At 42.6% G+C, this 20,680-nt stretch overlaps 1 protein-coding gene across 2 annotated transcripts in view; it reads right to left on the bottom strand.

The window, feature by feature from the left end:
• MICU2 (mitochondrial calcium uptake 2) overlaps positions 1-20,382 on the bottom strand; it is a 53,784-nt gene extending 33,402 nt beyond the window's left edge. The window contains exon 1 of one of the 2 annotated variants that reach the window (XM_070380524.1): positions 20,137-20,382. In XM_070380524.1, coding sequence (XP_070236625.1) covers positions 20,137-20,340 — 204 coding nt within the window. In that variant the 5' untranslated portion in view covers positions 20,341-20,382. The remainder of the gene's footprint in view (positions 1-20,136) is intronic. The other variant, XM_070380523.1, reaches the window with a different exon arrangement.
• Between the last annotated feature and the right edge of the window lie 298 nt (positions 20,383-20,680).

Genomic DNA, 20,680 nt, shown 5'->3' with positions numbered 1-20,680 from the left:
GTGTAGAGTCTTCTCTTGTGTTGTTGGAAGAGGGTGTTTGCTATGACCAGTGCATTTTCTTGGCAAAACTCCAATATTCTTGCCTGGAGAATCTCCATGGATAGAGAAGTCCTGTGGGCTAAGGTCCATGGAGCCGCAGAGTCGGACACAACTGAGCGACTAAGCACAGCATAGCGGCGCCTGCTAGAACACTGGCCGCAGAGACACTCAGTCTGCATGACAGCGCCCTGTCTCCTTGGGAACTTGCCTGTTCATGTCTTTCCTTTTCTTCCCTCTGAAATTACTACTACCAAAATACCTCAAGAGGCATGTCTTAATCACACAAGTGCATACTCTTATTCTAGCCATCAGAAAATTGAATTTCATTCATATTTTCTCAACACTTTATATGTGAGGCAGACACGTTATGATTTGATGTATTATCAAGTGGATAGTGAGTACTTCTAGGAAACTGGTAGGAAACAAGACAAACACTAATTCCTACTAGAGTGATTCACAGAGCGTCTACAGATGGGACAGAAGGGAGAGTGGGCAAGAGTCTTGTCAGTAGACATCACAGCACTGGCAAAGTCTGAGACACGAAAGACAACATGGCATACTGAAGAGCTGAAGTTACATGTGGACACACACATTATTAGCTAAAAGAATATTTACATTTATTATATTAATGTTAATATACAGTCTACTAAGAGAATTTTAAAAAGTAAATAATGTGTCAGAAATACATATGTGTATTTCCAAATCTTTAAATAAACGCCAGCTCTTTTATACTATCTAACACCTAAGTTGTTCATAATGAGTTAAAAAAACACCTTTTACCAACAACTTAGTCCTTTTTCTTGCTGTGGTTCAGTTGCCAAGTCATGTCTGACTCTTTATGACCCCACGGACTGCAGAATGCCAGGCCTCTCTGTCCCTCACCGTCTCCTGGAGTTTGCTCATGTCCATTGAATTGGTGATACCATCCAACCATCTCATCCTCTCGTCCCCTTCTCCTCCTGCCTTCAATCTTTCCCAGCATCAGGGTCTTTTGGTGAGTCGGCTCTTTGCATCAGCTGGCCAGAGTATTGGAGCTTTAGCTTCAGCATCAGTCCTTCCAGTGAATATGCAGGGTTGATTTCCTTTAGGATTGACTGGTAATCCTTTTTACATAACCAAATTCTTCTTTGCAAATGCCAGCCAACTGAAGGGGCTAATTACTTGTTTATCCTCCTCCTCTAGTGGTCTCATAACAGGATGGATGGTTATGTCTCTGCTGGCTTTCATGCCATCCTGTATCCTGTGGCAAACTTAACCCTGAAACCCTGTCACTCGCTGCAGTCACTACAGGCCTGTCACTGGACTTCCTCCCATCCTGTGGCAGCACAGGCGGGCATGGTTGGGCAAGGAAAACACTGTGTCCACAACCACACTGACCAAAATGCCAGCAACCCTGTCTTGAGGGTATTTCTCTAAAGGGCAGGTACCCCAATGGGGGCAGAGGGAAACCCAAAGGCCACCCCAGGGGATGGGGTAAGCCCCAGCGGGACAGGAAGGCAGGGTGCCCAGAGGAGAGCTGGACACGCCCTGCTTCTCCTCCAATCCCTCAGGCCGCTAACTGACCCACAGTCCTCCGAAACCCTGCAGCTGAGATTCCGGTGTGAAGACAAACAGCACTCAGCTCAGGACAGAAAGGGGTCAAGCTTATATATTCACACTGTCTTAGCAAATAACGTATCTGGCTAGACCATCTGTTTAAAAACTGATGTTGGGCCTATCCAAATTCCATAGGAAGATGAAGAGTGATAGGAAACTACAATAAAAATCAAATTCTGAAAGAAAGCAGAGAAAAATCAGAGAGAAAAAAAAAATGATGGACTTTAAAACAGTGGAGAGCAAAGATGAAGATGACGGACACCTGAAGGGAGCCGCCCAGCTCTTAACAAAGAAAAGCAGCACAGGAGAAAAATGGTGGAACGAAACTAAAACTTTTAAAAAGCAGTAAAGACTAGAATCAACACTGCAGCAAATACACAAACTAACGATGCGGGGATAATCACACAGAAGGCAGGAGAAAAGCACAGAGGAAAGCAATTAGGGAAAAGAACATCCACACGTGTGACAGACACCCAGTGCTCAACGTGAAAACACTGCGCTTCAAGGAGAAAATGAACAGATCGGGCGCCCACTTCAAAACCAGAGTGGAAACCTCACGCAAACCCGCAGATTTAGAATTTAGGATGCTATCTGCCACGGTCTGCATGAGGACCGCACAGGAGACTGGTCACTTCTAGATCTTTCAGGAAACTTAAATAAGGCTAGAACCAGGATGCCCTTATTGCTGGGATGAACCTCTTAAAAACTGTTCTCAGGGAAGGTAATACACAAAGTGACGCTTTGTGTAAGACGCATGTGTAAGGCAAGACGCATTCCTGCAGTAATTCTTGAAGACACACATCAAGCTTGTGGATGTACTCCGCGAGGAAAAGAAAGGTAGAAACATGCTCAAGCTACTCAACCCAAGAGGCTGGAGAGAATTTTTCTGCCCATCTTCACCTTCAACTAATTTACTGCAGTTTTAGAGAACTACTCCAGTAGGTCAGACTAAATGGTACCAATCCTGACGGTTATCTGAATGAGATTTCCTAAACACCTGGAGTCAACCCTGTTGGGCAACGCAGACTGTTGACACATAAATAACTGAGAGCCTGGCGGGTGGTGGGTCTCGGGAAGAAAAGAGTGAGTGGAATGTGCTGCTGGAGATCAAAGCGCAGCCTTCCAGACCCACCGGGCCAGGCTGGAGAGTGACGGAGCTGGGATGCGCTTCTCCAGCCTGCATCAGAAGCCAAGTGTACGGGAAGGGAGGGGTGGAGAAGCCGGGGTGGGGCCAGCCTCAGCCCGAGAGTGCCGTCCACATGGTTCTGGTTAAACGTAAAACGCTCCATGGCTTTCAAGGATTACTTGTAATGCAGTAAAAAATGTGACAAAGGAATTAAGAGCAATGAGTGATGTGGACTGGATAAAAGAGATCTTTGAAAGCTGATGACTTCTGTTAAAACATTTCACGAGTTTATTGCCTTTAAAGCAACAGGTGCTTCAGCATTCTGTCTCTACTTTTTATCCATGAAATGACAAATTGGAAAAAGTGCTCTGTTCTTTGTTGAACATTCTTTGGTTTTGGCATTTCTCAGGAAGAAGGTGGGAAAAGAACAGGCCTTCTTTACAATGCTTTCAATATGTCCAATATATACACACTGCATCAGACCTAAAACCCATTCATTTGGGGGTCTTTATTTTGGAATTTGCAATAATCTGGATAAAATGTAACTGTTTTGCTGTCTTTGAACTTTCTGCGGTATAATTAAAGAATATCTTTTCTTCTTAGAGAAAACTTTACAACTGGAAACTTTCAGTCATTAGACAGAACTTTTCCATTTTGTTCTGAATCAGGGAGATTTTATTGTACATGAAACAAAATACTACTGGACTAAATTAAAAATACTCACTATGTAAGCTATGCTTCACAATAAATTCTACAAAATAACAGAGTATTAGTGAGGGAGATGAAGGTCATTCCTGGCAAACCTGCAAGCTCTGGGAACTATCCTCTGTGGCCTCTGGATATTGTTTTCTGTGTGTTGTGTCTGACCATTAGAGATCTCATGGACTGTAGCCCACCAGGCTCCTCTGTCCATGGGATTTCCCAGTCAAGAATACTGGAGTGGGTTGCCATTTCCTACTCCAGAGGACCTTCCTGATTCAGGGATCGAATCCATGTCTCCTGCATTGGCATTCAGATTCTTTACTGCTGAATCATCTGGGAAGCCCACTGTTTACTCTAGTGATGGCCTAGTCTAGACTTCTTTCCGGAGATGAGAAGAAAGCTAGTGTGGCTTTTCCTAGATGAGCATGGTGAAATGAAATGACATATGCCTAAATAAATGTGTTAAAGAAATATCTAATACGATCACAGTCTGCCTGAAGAGGAGGGCCGACTGTCAGGATGCTGAGGAGTAAAGAAGGAAGTGCCGGGGCTTCCCTCCTGGTCCAGGGGCTAAGACTCGCACTCCAAATGCAAGGGACACGGGTTCCATCATCCCGGTCAGGGAACTAGATGCCACAAGCCACAACTAAGCGTTCACAGATTGCAACTAAGACCTGACTCAGCCAAATAAACAAACAGTAATAATATAAACCAGCACCTTCTCTCTCCTGATGAGATCACCGAGCAGAAAAGCACGTTCCCTTCCTCCATAACTGCTTTTCAGGAGGCACATCATTTTTGTTTATGTTCTAAACAAAACGTGTAAAGTAGGTTTCAAGGGATTAATATACAGCTTTCTCAGTGTTATCAGTACAGCCATGACATGACACTTCCTAAGAAATGACAGTGTTGCTTCAGCTCACTGCCCCACTCACAAGGGAAACACTCTTCCTACAAACCTCCAACACCAACTTACTTAGTAAGTATCACACATCTCCTACAACCAAGCCGTGTATAAAGTGACACATGAATGATCAGCCCCTTTCTAGTGGGGTAAGAGCTGGACTGAAGTATGAAAGGAGCATTTAGCAAACGTGAAAGCCCCACAATGACAAATCCCAATCTCTGATAGTTACTTTCTCAGTGTTACTTATCAGCCATGACTTTATGACTTCTTTTCAAATGAGAGATGTGCATGTACCTCAATGTTCACAGCAGCAGCATTCACAACAGTCAAGAAATGGAAGCAACCCAGAGCCCACTAGCAGAGGAATGGATAAAGATGTGGTACATACACACAATGGAATATTACTCAGACATGAAAAAGAATGAAAAATGCTATTTGCAGCAACATGGATGGACCTGCAGACTGTCATACTGAGTGAAGTGAGTCAGACAGAGAAAAACAAATACCATATGCTATCCTTTATAGGTGGAATCTAAAAGGTGACACAAAGGAACTTATTTATAAAACAGAAACAGACTCACAGACATAGAAAACAAACTTATAGTTACCAAAGGGGAAAGAGGGCAGGGATAACTTAGGAGTACAGGATTAACACTTACACACACTGCTATGAATAAAACAGATAACCCACAAGGGTTTACTGTATAGCACAGGGAACCAAAAAAAAAAAAAAGGAGAGAGAGATGCACCAGAGTAATATTTTTCATTATTATTTAATTAAATTTAAATAGACGACTACTATGTTGGTCTGGTATCAGTAAATTTATCTGGGTTGTGACCTCTCTTTGGGCAACCGAGGAGTACAGTAGCATGTAACAAGGAACCTTTTGTGATATGAGCTATGATCTAATTGCAGGAACCTTGCACACTCATGCAAAAAGATCTCCTCAAAACTGAGAACTCTAAGTAAGCCTGGGCAGAGTGTTATCAGAGGGCTGAGTCAGAAAGAGAGGTGACCACGACGGTGACAACACTGAGGAGACCGTATCCTACAGCACACAGTGTGGAGCAAGGAGGATGGATTAAAGGACTCTTTGAAGGACTCTCTCCCATCCCTTCACGGGAATAGCTGCAGTCTGTAGCTCTAAGTATTTTATAGTTTGGGATTTCAGGAGGAAAGTGAGTCATTCGTAGTCTCCTCCACCATGCCCCCACTTTCTCCCTGACCCACTCAGAGTCCCACACCCTTAATCCCCAGCAAGACTGTCTTGCTCCACACTTCCTCAGCTCACAGCAGCACAGAGTGAGGGTGGGTTTCTACAGCTTGCGGGTCAACACAATGGCAGTTTGCTTTTCTACCGCCAAGTCCCTTAAGCCCATAACCTGACCCTACACAAAATTTGGTATTAAAAAAAATGGATTAAAAAACACCCACCACTAGCCCTCAAACAGCAATATGTTGCTTGCATACATATTTATTCCAAACAAAAAGAACAGATTTTTTGGAAAACCTTCAGGTAAAAGGAAAAATAATGAAAGCTTTAACAAAGGGGCAGATTTGCAATTTATTAAAAACAAAAATTACACTTTTATCTTAAAATTCCATTGACATTATTATTTTTATGAATTGGCCTTGAACAAAACAAATACCGCACTAATTTAAAGCATCAACCCTAGTTTTGCTCATTGCCAACATCACTTTCCTGAAACTGACTGGGTCTGCTGGTACGTCCTGAGTTTCTGTTGTTACCTGGCTCCCTCTGATGAGCTTCAAAAACCTTTAAACTGCAGCTCTTTCCAGGAGACAGATGAAGTAACCACTTGGCTTCTGATTGTGATTAAGAAACTTCACAAAGGTAAGCATGTGATTGCTTCTTATCCTTCTCTTATTTGTTAAGCGTTCAGGTTGTCTCCTCTTAAGAGTCCTGCCCCGAGCACCTGTGTGGGTGAGGTATTTTTCAGAGTGCGCATGCAGAACTCAGCTAGCGTTCACTGAAGACTGGTAACTCTGTGGACAGAGAGTGTCTGCCCCTGTGTGCCTGCTTCAAGGATAGGCTCTCTCTCTTCTGTGTTCCCAGTGTCTACTATGTGGTTAATACTGTTAAATAGTAAAAAAAAAGTGTGCCAGAAATGAATGAATCTTTACGAACGGGAACCAATTCCACACTCCAAGTGTGATGTTCAAAAAGTAATTAAAAAATAGATTTCAGTCCTTGAACCAACAGGCAAAAGGGTTTTGTGCTAATATAGTTTAAATCCTGTTGCTGTTGTTCAGTTGCTGTTCTGTCTGACTCTGCAACCCCATGGACTGCAGCAGGCCAGGCTTTCCCATCCTTCACTGTCTCTTGGAGTTTGCTCAAATTCATGTCCACTGAATCAGTGATGTTGTCTAACTATCTCATCCTCTGTCTCATCCTCTGTCGCCCCCTTCTCCTTTTGCCTTCAATCTTTCCCAGCATCATGGTATTAACAATTTATTAAGCTATCCTTGGGTAACTAGGTATGTACTCTATCATGTACAACTGCACCTAAGTGTGAACACAACAGAAATAAAGACCCTTTGTTTCCTTTTATTACAACTACAAATTACCGCATACTGCTAGTGACTATAGATTTTAAAGATGCCTTCATCAGAGGAGCACAGGGGCAGAGCTGTGGACAGCTGGTGGCAGTGGCAACTGGACTTAAAATGTGTCTTCTGTGCTGCTGTAGAAGTCATGGAATCTTGGAAACAGAGGCTCTGAAACCCGGCTGCTCCAGCTGCCGCACACTTTCTGTCCATAAATCTGAATGATCCAGTGGACTTCAGGTTTTATGTTGTGTTTGGTTTAGACTGCAATGGATTTTTTTCAGCTTCCACTTGGAGTTAGTGGACATAATACAATGTGTCTAAGATAAAGTTTTGATTAAAATGTATTTGTAACAAATGAGCAGGGGATGAGGTGAACATTTTACCAAGCACTGGCAAAACAGGTAAAGTTACTGCTTTAACAATAGAAGTACTAAGACACATGTCACTTATATTTGTTGATAAGTTAAATCACCAGCAAATGAAGCAATACATAGATTACATGACATGAAAAGGAAAAGTAATGCACAGATGTGATTACATAGTTTTGCAAATTAATTTAATGTTCATTAAAACTCTGCTTTGTATCTGTAAAGTATAAACATAGAACACATCATTTATTTTTGAAAAAACATTTATCTATTTATTTGGCTGCGCCAGGTCTTAGTTGTAGCACGCAAGATCTCTGATCTTCGTTCATGCAAACTCTTAGCTGCGGCATGTGGGATCTAGTGCCCTGACCAGGGATGGAATCCAGGCCCCCTGAATTGGGAGTGCGGAGTCTTAGGCACTGGAACACCAGGGAAGTCCCTCTTTGGGTGCATGTTAAAGAATAATCTTTATCCTGACCCTTGAGACTTTTAGATTCTTACATGAGGAACAAAACTAATGAAAACTTACCGTTTATTGTAAATTGTCACATACATACTTTAAGGGTAGGCATGGAGAGAACTAGCACCTGGGTAGTTAAAAAGGGTATTGTGCCCTTCTAACATTTATTTGCAGGTCAACTTACTCCTGTACTCTTCATAATCAGGAGAATAATTCTAGTTAAATGTGGGAACAGAGTAGAGAAAAGGAAGGGACATATACGTACAGGCTCAAATATGGCCTGAAGTTCTGAAAAGACTCAGGAAACCCTAAGAGCCAAACCCAAATTGCTAGTGAAATTCCAAAGAGTTGCTCTGAATATCCAAAGATTTGGATAACTTTGCCACTTTGTTTAGTGAAAAAATCAGTTTCTAAATATTTATGGCTGCTATTTAGATACTCCTTTACTAATGACTTTATATAGTTGTATTATTACCAGTATTAAACATGTTACTATGAAACCAAAAGTAGACTCTTCAGGCTCTGAGATCCTGAATGACCCACTTCACCTGGGTGCTAAAGGGTAAAGAGAATAAATGTGAAGACACTCTCGGGTGACAGGTCTTTATTGTTTCAAGGAGAGGGATGTGGAAATAGAGGCATCTGTGTGTTTACAGAGACGTTAACAGATGAGCCAGCATAACAGGGCCAACAGACAGTACACTGGGCTAGAGAATGTACAGTCAGCACACTTTGAAGGACTGTTCAAAGACGAGAGCTAACATGCAAATTATTTGATCTGAGCAGAGAATCATCCAAAACCAAAGAGGAATGCAGGGACAGGATCAAACAGTTCACTTGAAAGTAATTTTAAATATAACACTCGAAGCATTCTGTGATGTAAAGAAGGACAAATACTAATAACCTAGAAGGAACAAGCAGGTAACCTAAACATTTAGAGCGGAGGCTCATACCCCACACTGCAACCATGCTTCCTGCTGCACGAGGCCCCTGGAAATTATATGTGAAAACAGTGTCCGTGCTTGGGAGAGGGTAGGTAACTCCTATATCCTCTTCCCTGGTTATAGCACAGTGTTCCTTAGAACCATCCTGCCTGGCTCCACATTACAGCACCTCACTTGGTAAGTGTGAAGCAGGCACTACAAAGAGCTAAGCCTTTCACTTCAGCGCAGGCAGAACTGTCACTGGGTGAGCCATTGGGAGGTGTCAGCTCTTCACACTTCTTCCTCAACAGCCACAGCTCAGGGGCGTCCATCCCAGCCTGGAACCCAGGGCAGGAGCAGCCACAGAGAGGCTCCCGACCTGACTTTGGCCCCAGAACTCCCCAGGACCGTGGGTCTGAACAGAGGCAGAAACCCTATCAGGGACCTGCTTCTGATCTGAACTGGCTCTAATTTGGTCAGTTAGCAACAAATGTAAACTGGAAAAGATTCCGTCTTTAAAACACTAATAGTGTGATTTAATCTCTTGATATTTATACATTGCACACACTCAGAAACATAGAAACCAACTCATTTGTAATTTCTTATTATGCATAATCTTCTAATTGTGTACACCAGCAAAAGAGAAACATGACTGATCTTCCCAAACAGTGGAGAAGTTAAGCCCATCATACTTTGCTTGGGAATATCTACAAAAGTTTGTGGAAAAAACATTGTGCTTTCCTACTTAAGGTTCATTCTCTCTAACTTTAAAAATGGTCTGCATTTCGGGCACGCAGCAGCCCCCTGATGAAGACCTAGGAGGAAGACGCCTGGAACTATGTTGTGTTAAAATTTAACTATGTTGTGTTAAAGTTTAATGTGACAGGAAACACTGAAGGTACACAACTGCTAGTATAGGACACACCAACCATACAGGATCAGTTCAGTTCAGTTCGGTCCAGTCACATCCGACTCTTTGTGACCCCATGAATCGCAGCACACCAGGCCTCCCTGTCCATCACCAACTCCCGGAGTTCACCCAAACCCATGTCCATTGAGTCGGTGATGCCATCCAGCCATCTCATCCTCTGTCGTCCCCTTCTCCTCCTGCCCCCAATCCCTTCCAGCATCAGTCTTTTCCAAAGAGTCAACTCTTCCCATAACGTGGCCAAAGTATTGGAGTTTCAGCTTTAGCATCAGTGCTTCCAAAGAACACCCAGAACTGATCTCCTTTAGGATGGACTGGTTGGACCATACAGTATACATACGGACAAACTAAAGATCTTGTAAGATCGTATTTCTTAATGAACAGAGATCACAAATTTTATTCTGCAATACCCCATGTTCATGAAACTTCTACAGATGTCAATGAAAAATGTCTATATACACCAGGGTATGCTTAAACATAGGATTTGCTGTTGTTCCGTTGCTAAGTTGTGTCTGGCTCGTTGTGACCTCAGACTATAGCTCCCTGTCCACAAGATTTCCCAGGCAAGAATCCTGGAGTGGGTTGCCACTTCTCCTCCAGGGGTTCCATTAAGTATTATTTCTATATTGAAATTCTTTATAATCTGAAACATTTAACAACTTTTTTTAATGGAGAGCAGATTACTAAGAGAATATATTTGCTATCATTTATGCTACCAAATATTTATTACTTTTTAAAATGTAACTTTTAAGTTCATATACTGCTACAATTGATGGCTTCGGATATGTTTGTGCACTGGTACAATTAATAAAGCTCCAAAACTTACAGTAGCAAAAGCATTAATTTGAACACATTATCTACCAGAACACATGCTTCATAGAATGAGAGTAAATAGTAATTTTTTACTTCCAGATTCAGCTAAATAAACATAACTGCAAAATGACAGATTAAAAATGCTTCTGCTTTTACAATTTGTTTTCCTTCCTTTCTTGCCTTCTCTGTCCCCATCTCCCCGAAAAGCACCTCCAAAGAGTTACAGTAGGATACAGGGACAGTGTCCATGAGGAAGGAAGGAAAGACAGCTTCTCATTCGTGCAGGACAAATAGCTTTGCCCAAAGCACAAACTACATCTAATCACAGGGTATAACTCTGTCATCTCTCTTTTCATAATCTGGCCACTTACACACTTTGATTTCTGACTTCCATTTGGGTTTATTAACATCAAAGCTGTGTCATCACTTATCTGTTTCCAGACACATTTTTACCTGAGGCAATAAAGTATAAAAACTTCTTTGCATTCTTGCTTTACTGTTGCAAGAAAGCTTTCGTCTTCATTAGGCTCATAGTGTTTCACGGTTATTAAACCTCTGTATGCTGCTATCAAGTTCATCGCCCTTGGCATAACCAGTTTTAAATGCACCATCATTAAATCCAAGGGACTGTGCACAAATACATCCCAGTCTCAGCAGATGCCAATATATTCCTGTTCTACCTTGCTAAGATCTTACTAATGTCCTTTCCTCCCACTTCACAAAAATAATGACCACAAATATAGTCAGACAACTTGAAATAAAATAAAGCAATGCCAATTTAATTTTTCTTTTTATTTTATATTGGAGTACAGCCAATTAACAATACTGTGATAGTTTCAATGTGCCAATTTAATTTTACAAATTGCTTAGAGCTCTTATAGCAAATTAAAATATTAATAGTTCCATCTCATTAATTACATTATTTGAGTTTTTAAAATATTCATTGATATGCAACAGAAAAGGAGTCCTGCATCTAGTAATACCTGCAAAACTGCTTTCCAAGTTAACATATTTCTGACTATTAGAACATGAAGATCCACACACCTTGCTTTTATTTATTTAAAATGCGTGACCATTTGTTTTAGGCTATACTCACAAAATGAGTTCAAAATGTGAATCTAAATAGTATCAAAGAAAAACCACCTTTGATGTTCTATTACTATTTTAGAATTTAATTTTAAAATTTAATGCCATGATGCAATATATTATCCACATTAAACTCATAATACCAAGCCTTCTTAAAAATAATGTTAGGTAATATTTTTTAGCTACAAGGAAAAATCCACCAAAGGCAAGCCATCAGAAGTCTGTGGCCACTGGCCCAAGCTCTCTTCTTCATGAGTGTGTGAACCCATCTCTTCTGCCCTCCGCTGTGGACAGCCTTCCTCTCCAGCAGTAGTCATTACGAGCCCTCTGATCCACCACCCAGTGTCCCTGATTCTACCTCCTGATTTTCCAGAGCAGTTCACCATCAGGTCTGTAGCCAGCTGCTAGGTTAGCCACACCCTATGCTTCCCCTCCCTGTTAGGATGAAGGAGGAAAATTCGTCTCATAGCCTGACCTTTCTTCCTGGGCTTGGGCTCCAGGAGCTTCTTTCCTTCCTCAAAGATGTCCACCTCTAATTCCCCCACAGTCAGAGCTGGACCAGGTTTTGCCTCCTAATTACATCACTGTCCCAGCAAGTGTTTCTTTTAATACCCTTTCAGCAACACTTCTAGAAAGAAGCATCTCTATCACCTGATGCAAAGAATTGACTCCTTGGAAAAGACCCTGATGCTGGGAAAGATTGAAGGCAGGAAGAGAAGGGGACGACAGAGGATGAGATGGTTGGATGGCATCAATGACTTGATGGACATGAGCTCAGTAAACTCCAGGAGTTGGTGATGGACAGGGAGGCCTGGAGCGCTGCAGTCCATGGGGTCACAAAGAGTTGGACACGACTGAGCAACTGAACTGAACTGATTTGCTTTCTTTGCTTTCTTACTTCAGTCTCTCCTCAACATACTCCAATTAAACTGCCTCCAGTATTTCACTGAAATGCCTTTTTTCAAGGTTAGCAACAACTCCCCTATATCAGCACACCCAAAGCTCAACTGTCTGTCTTCACTCTCTCAGTTGCAACAGACCTAGGGGATTTACAGATTCAAAGAGCTCTCCAGCAAAATCCCAGTGACATTCTTTATAGAAATAGGAAAACAAAAAAAACCCTAAAATTCCTATGGAACCACAAAAGACCTTGAAAAAGTCAAAGCAATCTTGAGTGAGATAAACACACTTGGAGGCATCACACCTCCTGATTTCAAAATCTATTACAACACTACAGTAATAAAACCAGAAGTGGCAGGTGCTGAAAAGTATGGTACTGGCATAAAAACAGGCATATAAACCACTGAAACAGAAAGAGATGTAAATTCACGCATTTACAGTCAACTCATCTTCAATAAGAAAGCCAAGAACATGAAACGGGGAAAGGACAGTCTCTTCAACAAAGTGTTGGGAAAACCAGATGGCCACATGCAGAAGAGTAAATTGGGCCCTCATCCTGCATCTTATACAAAAATTAACTCGAAATTAACTCAAAATGGGTTACAGACTTAAATGTAATAACCGAAAACTATGAGATGAAAACAGAGGGAAAGCTTCTTGACTTTGGTCTGGGCAATGATTTTTTTGGTATGACACCAAAAGCACAGAGAATAAAAGCAAAAATTGTCAGGACTACATCAAAGTAAAAAGCTTCTGCACAGCAAAGGAAACAATCAACCCATGGTATGGGAAGAAATTATTTACAAACCACACATCTGATGAGTTAGTATCCAACATACACAGGCAACTCAGGTCCATGGCAAAAACCAAAACACCAAAGTCCTGATTGATCAAGCAAAGGACCTGATTAACATTTCTGAAAAGATGACCTAGCTACAAAAGACCAACAGATATAAGAAGCAGTGCTCAAAATCACTATCAGGGAAATGCAAATCAAAACCAAAATGAGGTACTATCTCCCATCTGTCAGAATGGCTATTATCAAAAAGACAAGAGATAAGCACTGGTGAGACTGTGGAGAAAGGGGAACCCTCCTAGACCACCACTGTAAACTGTGAGGCCACTGTGGAGAAAGTAAGGCGGTTCCTCAAAAAATGAACAATTTCACTTCTAAAGTCAGTATCTCTAATAGAAATCCGAGCTTCCAAGGTCACTGCTCATTGTTCACAAGAGCCAAGGTATGAAAAGAATCCAAGTTTCCATCAACAGATAATGGGTAAAGAAGATACTGATACACACCCATACCGCAAGCTGACAAACACTCTTCAGCCTTGGATAAGGAACCCTGCCAAGGGTAACAGTATGGACGAACCTGGAGGGCATTAAGTTCAGTGAAATAAGCCAGATACAGACAGACAGATACTACACAGCTCACTTATCTGTGAAACTGAAGCAGTGAAACTCATAGAACGAAGCCGAATGGTGGTTGCCAGCAGCTGGGGGGATGGGGAGATGTTGGTCAAAGGGTATGAAGTGTCAGTTATGCAGGCTAAGTCCTGGATGTCTAAAGGACAGCATGACAATACACATATATTACACTGTACATACAATACTGTATCGTGTGCTTGAGGTTTATTAGGAGGGTAGATCTAAGTGTTCTCACCACACACCCACACACAACAATGGTAACTTCGTGAGGTGATGGATGTTAATCAGCTTGACAGCGCTGACCATCTCACAGTGTATACAAATAAGACATCAAGTGGTACACCTTAAATATATACAATTTTTATGTCAACTACACCTCAATTAAAACTGAAGGATAATGCAAAAAGCCCCTTCCTGGAGTGCTGCCAATACATTGGGAGTGGGAGGAACTGCATTCTCATTTCCTCCTCTCTGGGTATCACTTCCACTGGCCCCTGCCTAAGCCACAGCAACCGCGTGTGACTGCCTGAGCCTGTAACAATCTACCAGACTCCAGACGGGTGGGAGGCAGGGAGATCAAAGGTTGTAAGGGAATTTACCCTTCCAGTCCAGCTCCCATCTCCCCTTCTGTTTCTATGCCCAGACTTCTTATGTGCCTCTCTTATGCCAGCCACCTGCCCTTACCTGTGGAGCCCAAGCCACAACCAGGTCCTTAGGACGCTGACTCTTCCAGAAACACTGACCTTGTAAACCAAACCATTCTCTCCCTAAGAGGAAATGAATCAGTCGTTAAGATACAGATCTTGTTGTATGTAAATCTTCAGTGTAATCAATAATATACAAAAATGTGTGCCATACATTTAACATCAAAATAGTTTATTGATAAAGTTGGTTTTAGTCTAGGTCAGGGTTATTTTCCAAATTTAAAAATAATTTACGACTTCCCTGGTGGTCCAGTAGTTAAGAAGCCACCTGTCAATCCAGGGAACGTGGGTTCTATCCCTAGTGTGGGAAGATCCTACAAGCCTTGGAACAACTAAGCCCGTGCACCACAACCACTGAGCCTGTGCCCTAGAGCCAGGGACCCGCAACTACTGAAGCCCTCCTGTCCTAGAGCCAGGACTCCTCAACAAGAAAAGTCACTGCAATGAGAAGCCCCTGCTCACCACAACTACAAAAAGCCTGTGAGGAGCAACAAAGACCTAGCACAGTCAAAATAAATTAATGAAACAAATTTATTTGGCTTGAGGTTTACAAGTTGAAGGATCTCAATAACTGGGATGGAAATACATTTTATTTTATTCTAAAATTAATTTTGATATTTTAATGTGATGGCTCCAGACAAAAGCTTGCTGTATAAAGACAGGTTTAAGTATTAACAATATGAATTAAAAATTAAATCTCATGCACAGTAACAGGTGGAATGTTCTGAGACAAAGGAATATATATTACTGTCTCATAGATTTCATCAGCTCATTTACCCATTCAATAAATACTTAGCATGCCTACTATGCACAAGACTCTTTTCTAGGCCCTTGGGATTTAGCAGAATAGAGCAAAGTTTCCTATGTACTTAGGTTTCCTACTGGGAACATGGCATGTATCTCTATAACCCTAAGTGTGTAACCGAATATACACATGACATTTAGTAACTCAGCTGAATCTATACATTTCTGGATACTGCTTGTCTATTATTTCTACAAAGGCTAATCAAACCAAAGTTAGACAAGGTCACTTTGTTACAAAGTGTAGTTCATTTATTCACTCTTTGGACAAACATTATATAATTGTGAATGTTTTATGCATTCACATGTTTTATGCATTTAAGAATACAAAGATGAAAAAGATAAGAGGCTATCCTTCTAAGACAGACAAAAGAAACAATAAAACAATTTCAGAAAGCGGTAAGTTCTATAAAAGAATAACAGATTAAATGTTGAGGAAAGCTTCCAAGAATTTATAAATACAAATAAACAATATCAAATGGAATCTGACACGTATGAATCTACAGAATAAGGAATTTGGATTTACATAGAATAGAAAACATTTATACAGTATTACGGACTAGGTAAGGCTTCCTTGGTGGCTCAGATGGTAAAGAATCCGCCTGCAATGTGGGAAACCTGGGTTCAATCCTTGGGTTGGGAAGATCCCCTGGAGGAGGGCATGGCAACCCACTCCAGTATTCTTGCTTGGAGAATTCCATGGACAGAGGAGCCTGGCAGGCTACTACAGTCCATAGAACTGCAAAAAGTCTGACAGGACTGAGCAACTAAGCACGACAACAATGGACTCTGTTATACACAATAATTTTACTTTAAGCATAGTGGACAAATTTTTCATTAAAAAGCAAACCCCAAAATCCTACTATGAAGTCAGGGAAACATATTCAATATCACATATAAATTGAAAATTATAAGGCCAAAAAGTGTAAAAATTTATAGAGGATAAATGAAATATTCGATCAACAAATCAGTTAGAACAAATAAAACATAATTGTTGTCAACTTCGAACTGTAATGAATTTTTACTTTATTTTTTCTCCTCCCCCTTCCAGTTTTAGGCCTTATTATAAGCATTTATAATATCAAAATGATTCAGACAAGTTCTACCCTAAGTCTGATTTACACGTCACTAGAGATTTACTCAGTGATATGGAGATTTGTTTTCATCAGTTCTGGTTTACCAATATATTGTTTCTAGTTTGCAAAAACAAAATACAATAAAAACTAAAAACTTTTATATATTATTGAAATTCCTGCAGGAAGAAAATAATTTTGGCATTGCAACTCAAAAACTCTAGAGTTCCTAACTGCTTTCCCCATGAGGTAACTATATATATAACGGGGGTGTGTGAATTTTTTTTTTAAACATATCAAGGCTTATTAAGGACTTCTATCCTTTTAAAACAGAATGGCTTGGAATAATAAAATAATTGTCTTCTCCCTTCTATCATGTCTTATCTCACTTTACTATGCCAGAATCAAATACAACAATACTTAAAGAGGGTATTTCTAGAAACCTAGAACAGTTTTCAAATATACTAAAGTATTTCGGAGGAAGCAGCTTACATAAATGTGACTGGTAGGCTGACATACTCTGGAGGATCTCTAAAAGAGCCAATAATATGTTGTTGCCCAGATGTCATCATTGGTACAGGATTCTTGCAGGAGTCCTCTGCTTCAGGCCACTTCACTTTCACCAAAGACCTACACTGGTACTCATATCTGCTAATCAAAAAAAAATCTGAAGAGGATTTTTGCTTTTATGAAAAAAAGGCAAAAATCCAAAGTAGTGCTCAGCCTTTTTCAGTGAACCATCGTAGGGGCAGTGCACATCCCAGGCAGCAAGAGTGGTCCCGCCAAGCTTCCTCCCTGGAACTGAACTCAGCATCTCAGCATCAGATGCCAGAGCTCGAACTGTGTCTGTGAACATCTGTGACTCAGCTCCATTTATTTCATGTATCCGTGAGCAAGATGTGTCTAAGGTAACTGCTCTTTGATTTTACACCATTCCAGCTTACAAAAGGTTTCAAAGGAATGCTCTACTTTTGGATAGTGGTGGAGAGTGAACCTGTTATTATTTGCTGAAACAATTACATTTCACACAAGATTCCAGCAACTGAGACTCTGCAAATTTATCTTTAAATTTCTTTCCAAGTCATCCACTAATTGAGCCATCACCAACTCTCTCCTGAATTACTGCAAGTTTCTGAACTCGCTTTCAATCCACTCCCTTCAAAATAGTCTCCATACTCTTTTTCCAAAGATGAAAGCCAAATCTGCAATGTGCATAATTCTTGATTTATGCATTAAATAACGTGAGACAGTGGCAGGCTGAATAAGCACTCTAATATCAAAGAAGTGTTATGTTGAGATATCTGTAACAATGGTATCAGAATAGGAAAATATCTGAGATTGCTATTGATGACAGTCAGCTACTGTTAATACTTCTTCAACTAGTTGCCTACACTCACAATTTAAGAAAATGTTAAGTTTATAGATCATTGAAAACAAAAATGTCATCTTTTTCTATTTAAGTTCATGTGCTAAGTTGCTTTAGTCGTGTCCGACTCTTTGTGACCCCAAGGACTGCAGCGCTCCAGGCTTCTCTGTCCATGGGATTTTCCAGGTAAGAATACTGGAGTGGGTTGCCATTTCCTTCTCCAGGAGATCTTTTTGACCCTCGGATCAAACCCGTGTCTCCCGCGTTGCGGGCAGATTCTTTAATGTCTGAGCCACCAGGGAAGCCCCAGACTCCCTGAATTCTAGGCCTGTATTCTCAGGGGACCATTCCTAACCATGAAGGTTAGGAATCTCCAGGATGGCTGCCTGCTGTCCTCTAGATAAAAACTTTTTTCTGACCTGATACCCCGCCACTGGTTCTGAACCTCATCATCTACAGCCCAGGTCTTACCAGTCCAATCCTTCTCTCCAGACCGCTGCAATGCTGTCCCCGTGCCTGCAATGCTCACCCCCTTCTCCCTGCCCTGCGAACCCTGTTCATCCCACAGGCCACCACTTCAGGACACCAGGCTTGTGTGCGGGGCTCTTCCAGATGCCCCCAGAGCACCAGCATTTATCACCCCCTCACCCTAGATTAAAGTTCCCCCCTGCATTAAACTGTGAGCACTTGAAATGTGTCTTGAATTTCCAGCTCCTTGCATTCTGCTTGGCACAGAGGCAGCACTTCAAGAATTGTGGAAAGAAGAAAGAAGGGAAATTTCATATCTGCTATTTCATGACCTCGAATTCAAGCCTGAATTCCTGACTAACCCTCACAACTGCAAGCACGGGTAACAATGGAAACTGGAAAAGTGCATAAGCAAATGGATATAAATTCACTATTTTTATTGGAGAAATCACTTAGTGTGATGACTAGAAATGAAGGACATCATGACTATTATTTTAAAACCATGTTAAGATTTACCACCTTGCCATACTAAGTAAAATAATTATATAATACATACTGCTGGAAAATCCCATGGATGGAGGAGCCTGGTAGGCTGCAGTCCATGGGGTAGCTAAGAGTTGGACACGACTGAGCGACTTCACTTTCACTTTTCACTTTCATGCATTGGAGAAGGAAATGGCAACCCACTCCAGTGTTCTTGCCTGGAGAATCCCAGGGACAGGGGAGCCTGGTGGGCTGCCATCTCTGGGGTCGCACAGAGTTGGACATGACTAAAGCGACTTAGCAGCAGCAGCAGCAGCAGCTGTGTCAAAAGCACGTGTAGCTCAGTAGTTCTAGACAAGTGACTCCAAAGTCACTTTGGTGGTGGTGCTGCGGCTAGCAGAGCAGCAGCTGGGGCAGCAGAGGGATGGACAGGCCCCTTGTTCCAAGGATGGAGGAAACAGGCAGGTGAAGCCCGATGTCAGACTGTGACTACAGAGGGCTTTGAATAACAAAACTTAAAAATGTGGATTTTATCCTAGGAGCATGAGGCACTAACGGTTTCTGAAGAAGGGTACAAGATGTGGTTAAAGTCACACTCTTGGGAAGATTAATTAAACAGGATGAACTAAAGGGATGAAACAGAAGCAGAGAAACCAAAGATGAACAGTAACTGAACTGCTTGACACAGGATGAACAAAAATGCTATAAAACGCTGTTAGATTCTTCCTCCTGGGATCAGAAATAGTATGAGGATGGGGGAAGAGTTATTGCACATATTCACTTTGTGGCATCTTAATACAAGTAAAAATACTGTCAATATTTAGTTTTAAGTCACAAGGCCAGCTTTCCTCTCTTGTTGAATCTTGACTGTTGAGTCCGTCAGAACTCAAGGCCATTAGAAAGAAAAAATGTAAGTCTAACCACAGAAAAAGATTACTGCTTTTAATTTTCAAAAGTATTCACATACAAACTTTACTCTTAAAGCTTCAAATGTTTTACGTGGAAAATTAATGCGGAACCAGGGAATATGACCTTTACTTTCAAACACCGCAGTTTTAGAAGAAACGTCTTTAGCTTTGTACCTAGAGCCCCTGGAAGCACACAGGTTTATGACATGCAGCAATGTTCCTGACAGTTGACCACAAAACCAGGAATCATGAACCGACCGACTTTTGGGGCGCACGCTTTCATTATTAAAGAGTTCACTGCTGGCACAGCTCGACCACCTGGCGGTCCTGGGGGACGGGGAGGCCTGCACCGGACACGCCCCCACGTCCCCGAGGGTAGACGGCTGCCCCAGGGCCACCCCAGACGCCCACTGCTCATCCCCACCCTCCGGCCGCCCGAGGGCTGAGGGGCGCGGCGGGGCTGCCGGACTGGGCCCGTCCCGTACCTGAGCTAGGACGGTGAGGCTGCCCTGGGGCGCCGCCACGTTCACGCGGCCGTGATACCAGGCCGCTCCTGCTCCTGCCACGGCCACGCCAGCCACTGCCGCCGCCACGGGCCCGGGGCCGGGCCAGGCCCGCCGGCCGGCAGCGAAACCCCGCCGCAGCCTTTCGCCCCAGGCCGCCAGCCGCGAACCCCCCGCCGCCGCCATCTTTGCGGAAGCGCTCTGAGGCGGCGCTCGCGCTGCTTCTCACGGCGTCCCGAAAGCTCGCGCCTGGCCGCGTTGTCGCGAGACCGAGGCAGTCTCCGCCCCGCCCCCGAGCCTGCGCACCTTGTTGTGGGCGGGGACTGGGCGGTGCGGGGACGGGGGCGTGTCCGAGATAGATTGGGCACGCCTCCGGGGCAGGGACAGGGCCCGGCGGGAAGCGTGTGAGGGCCGTGCGCGTCCGGGCAGACCCAGCCGGGCCTGGGGTCGCGAGTTGGGGATGGGGGGCTGTGGTCTGGCGCGGCGGCGGTGGTCGCAGTGAGACTGAGCCTCTTCCCGGTGGGCG

Source organism: Bos mutus, chromosome 12, assembly GCF_027580195.1.
Source record: "Bos mutus isolate GX-2022 chromosome 12, NWIPB_WYAK_1.1, whole genome shotgun sequence".
In the NCBI taxonomy this organism is placed as follows: Eukaryota; Metazoa; Chordata; class Mammalia; order Artiodactyla; family Bovidae; genus Bos; species Bos mutus.
This window is presented reverse-complemented; position numbering and strand designations above follow the sequence as displayed.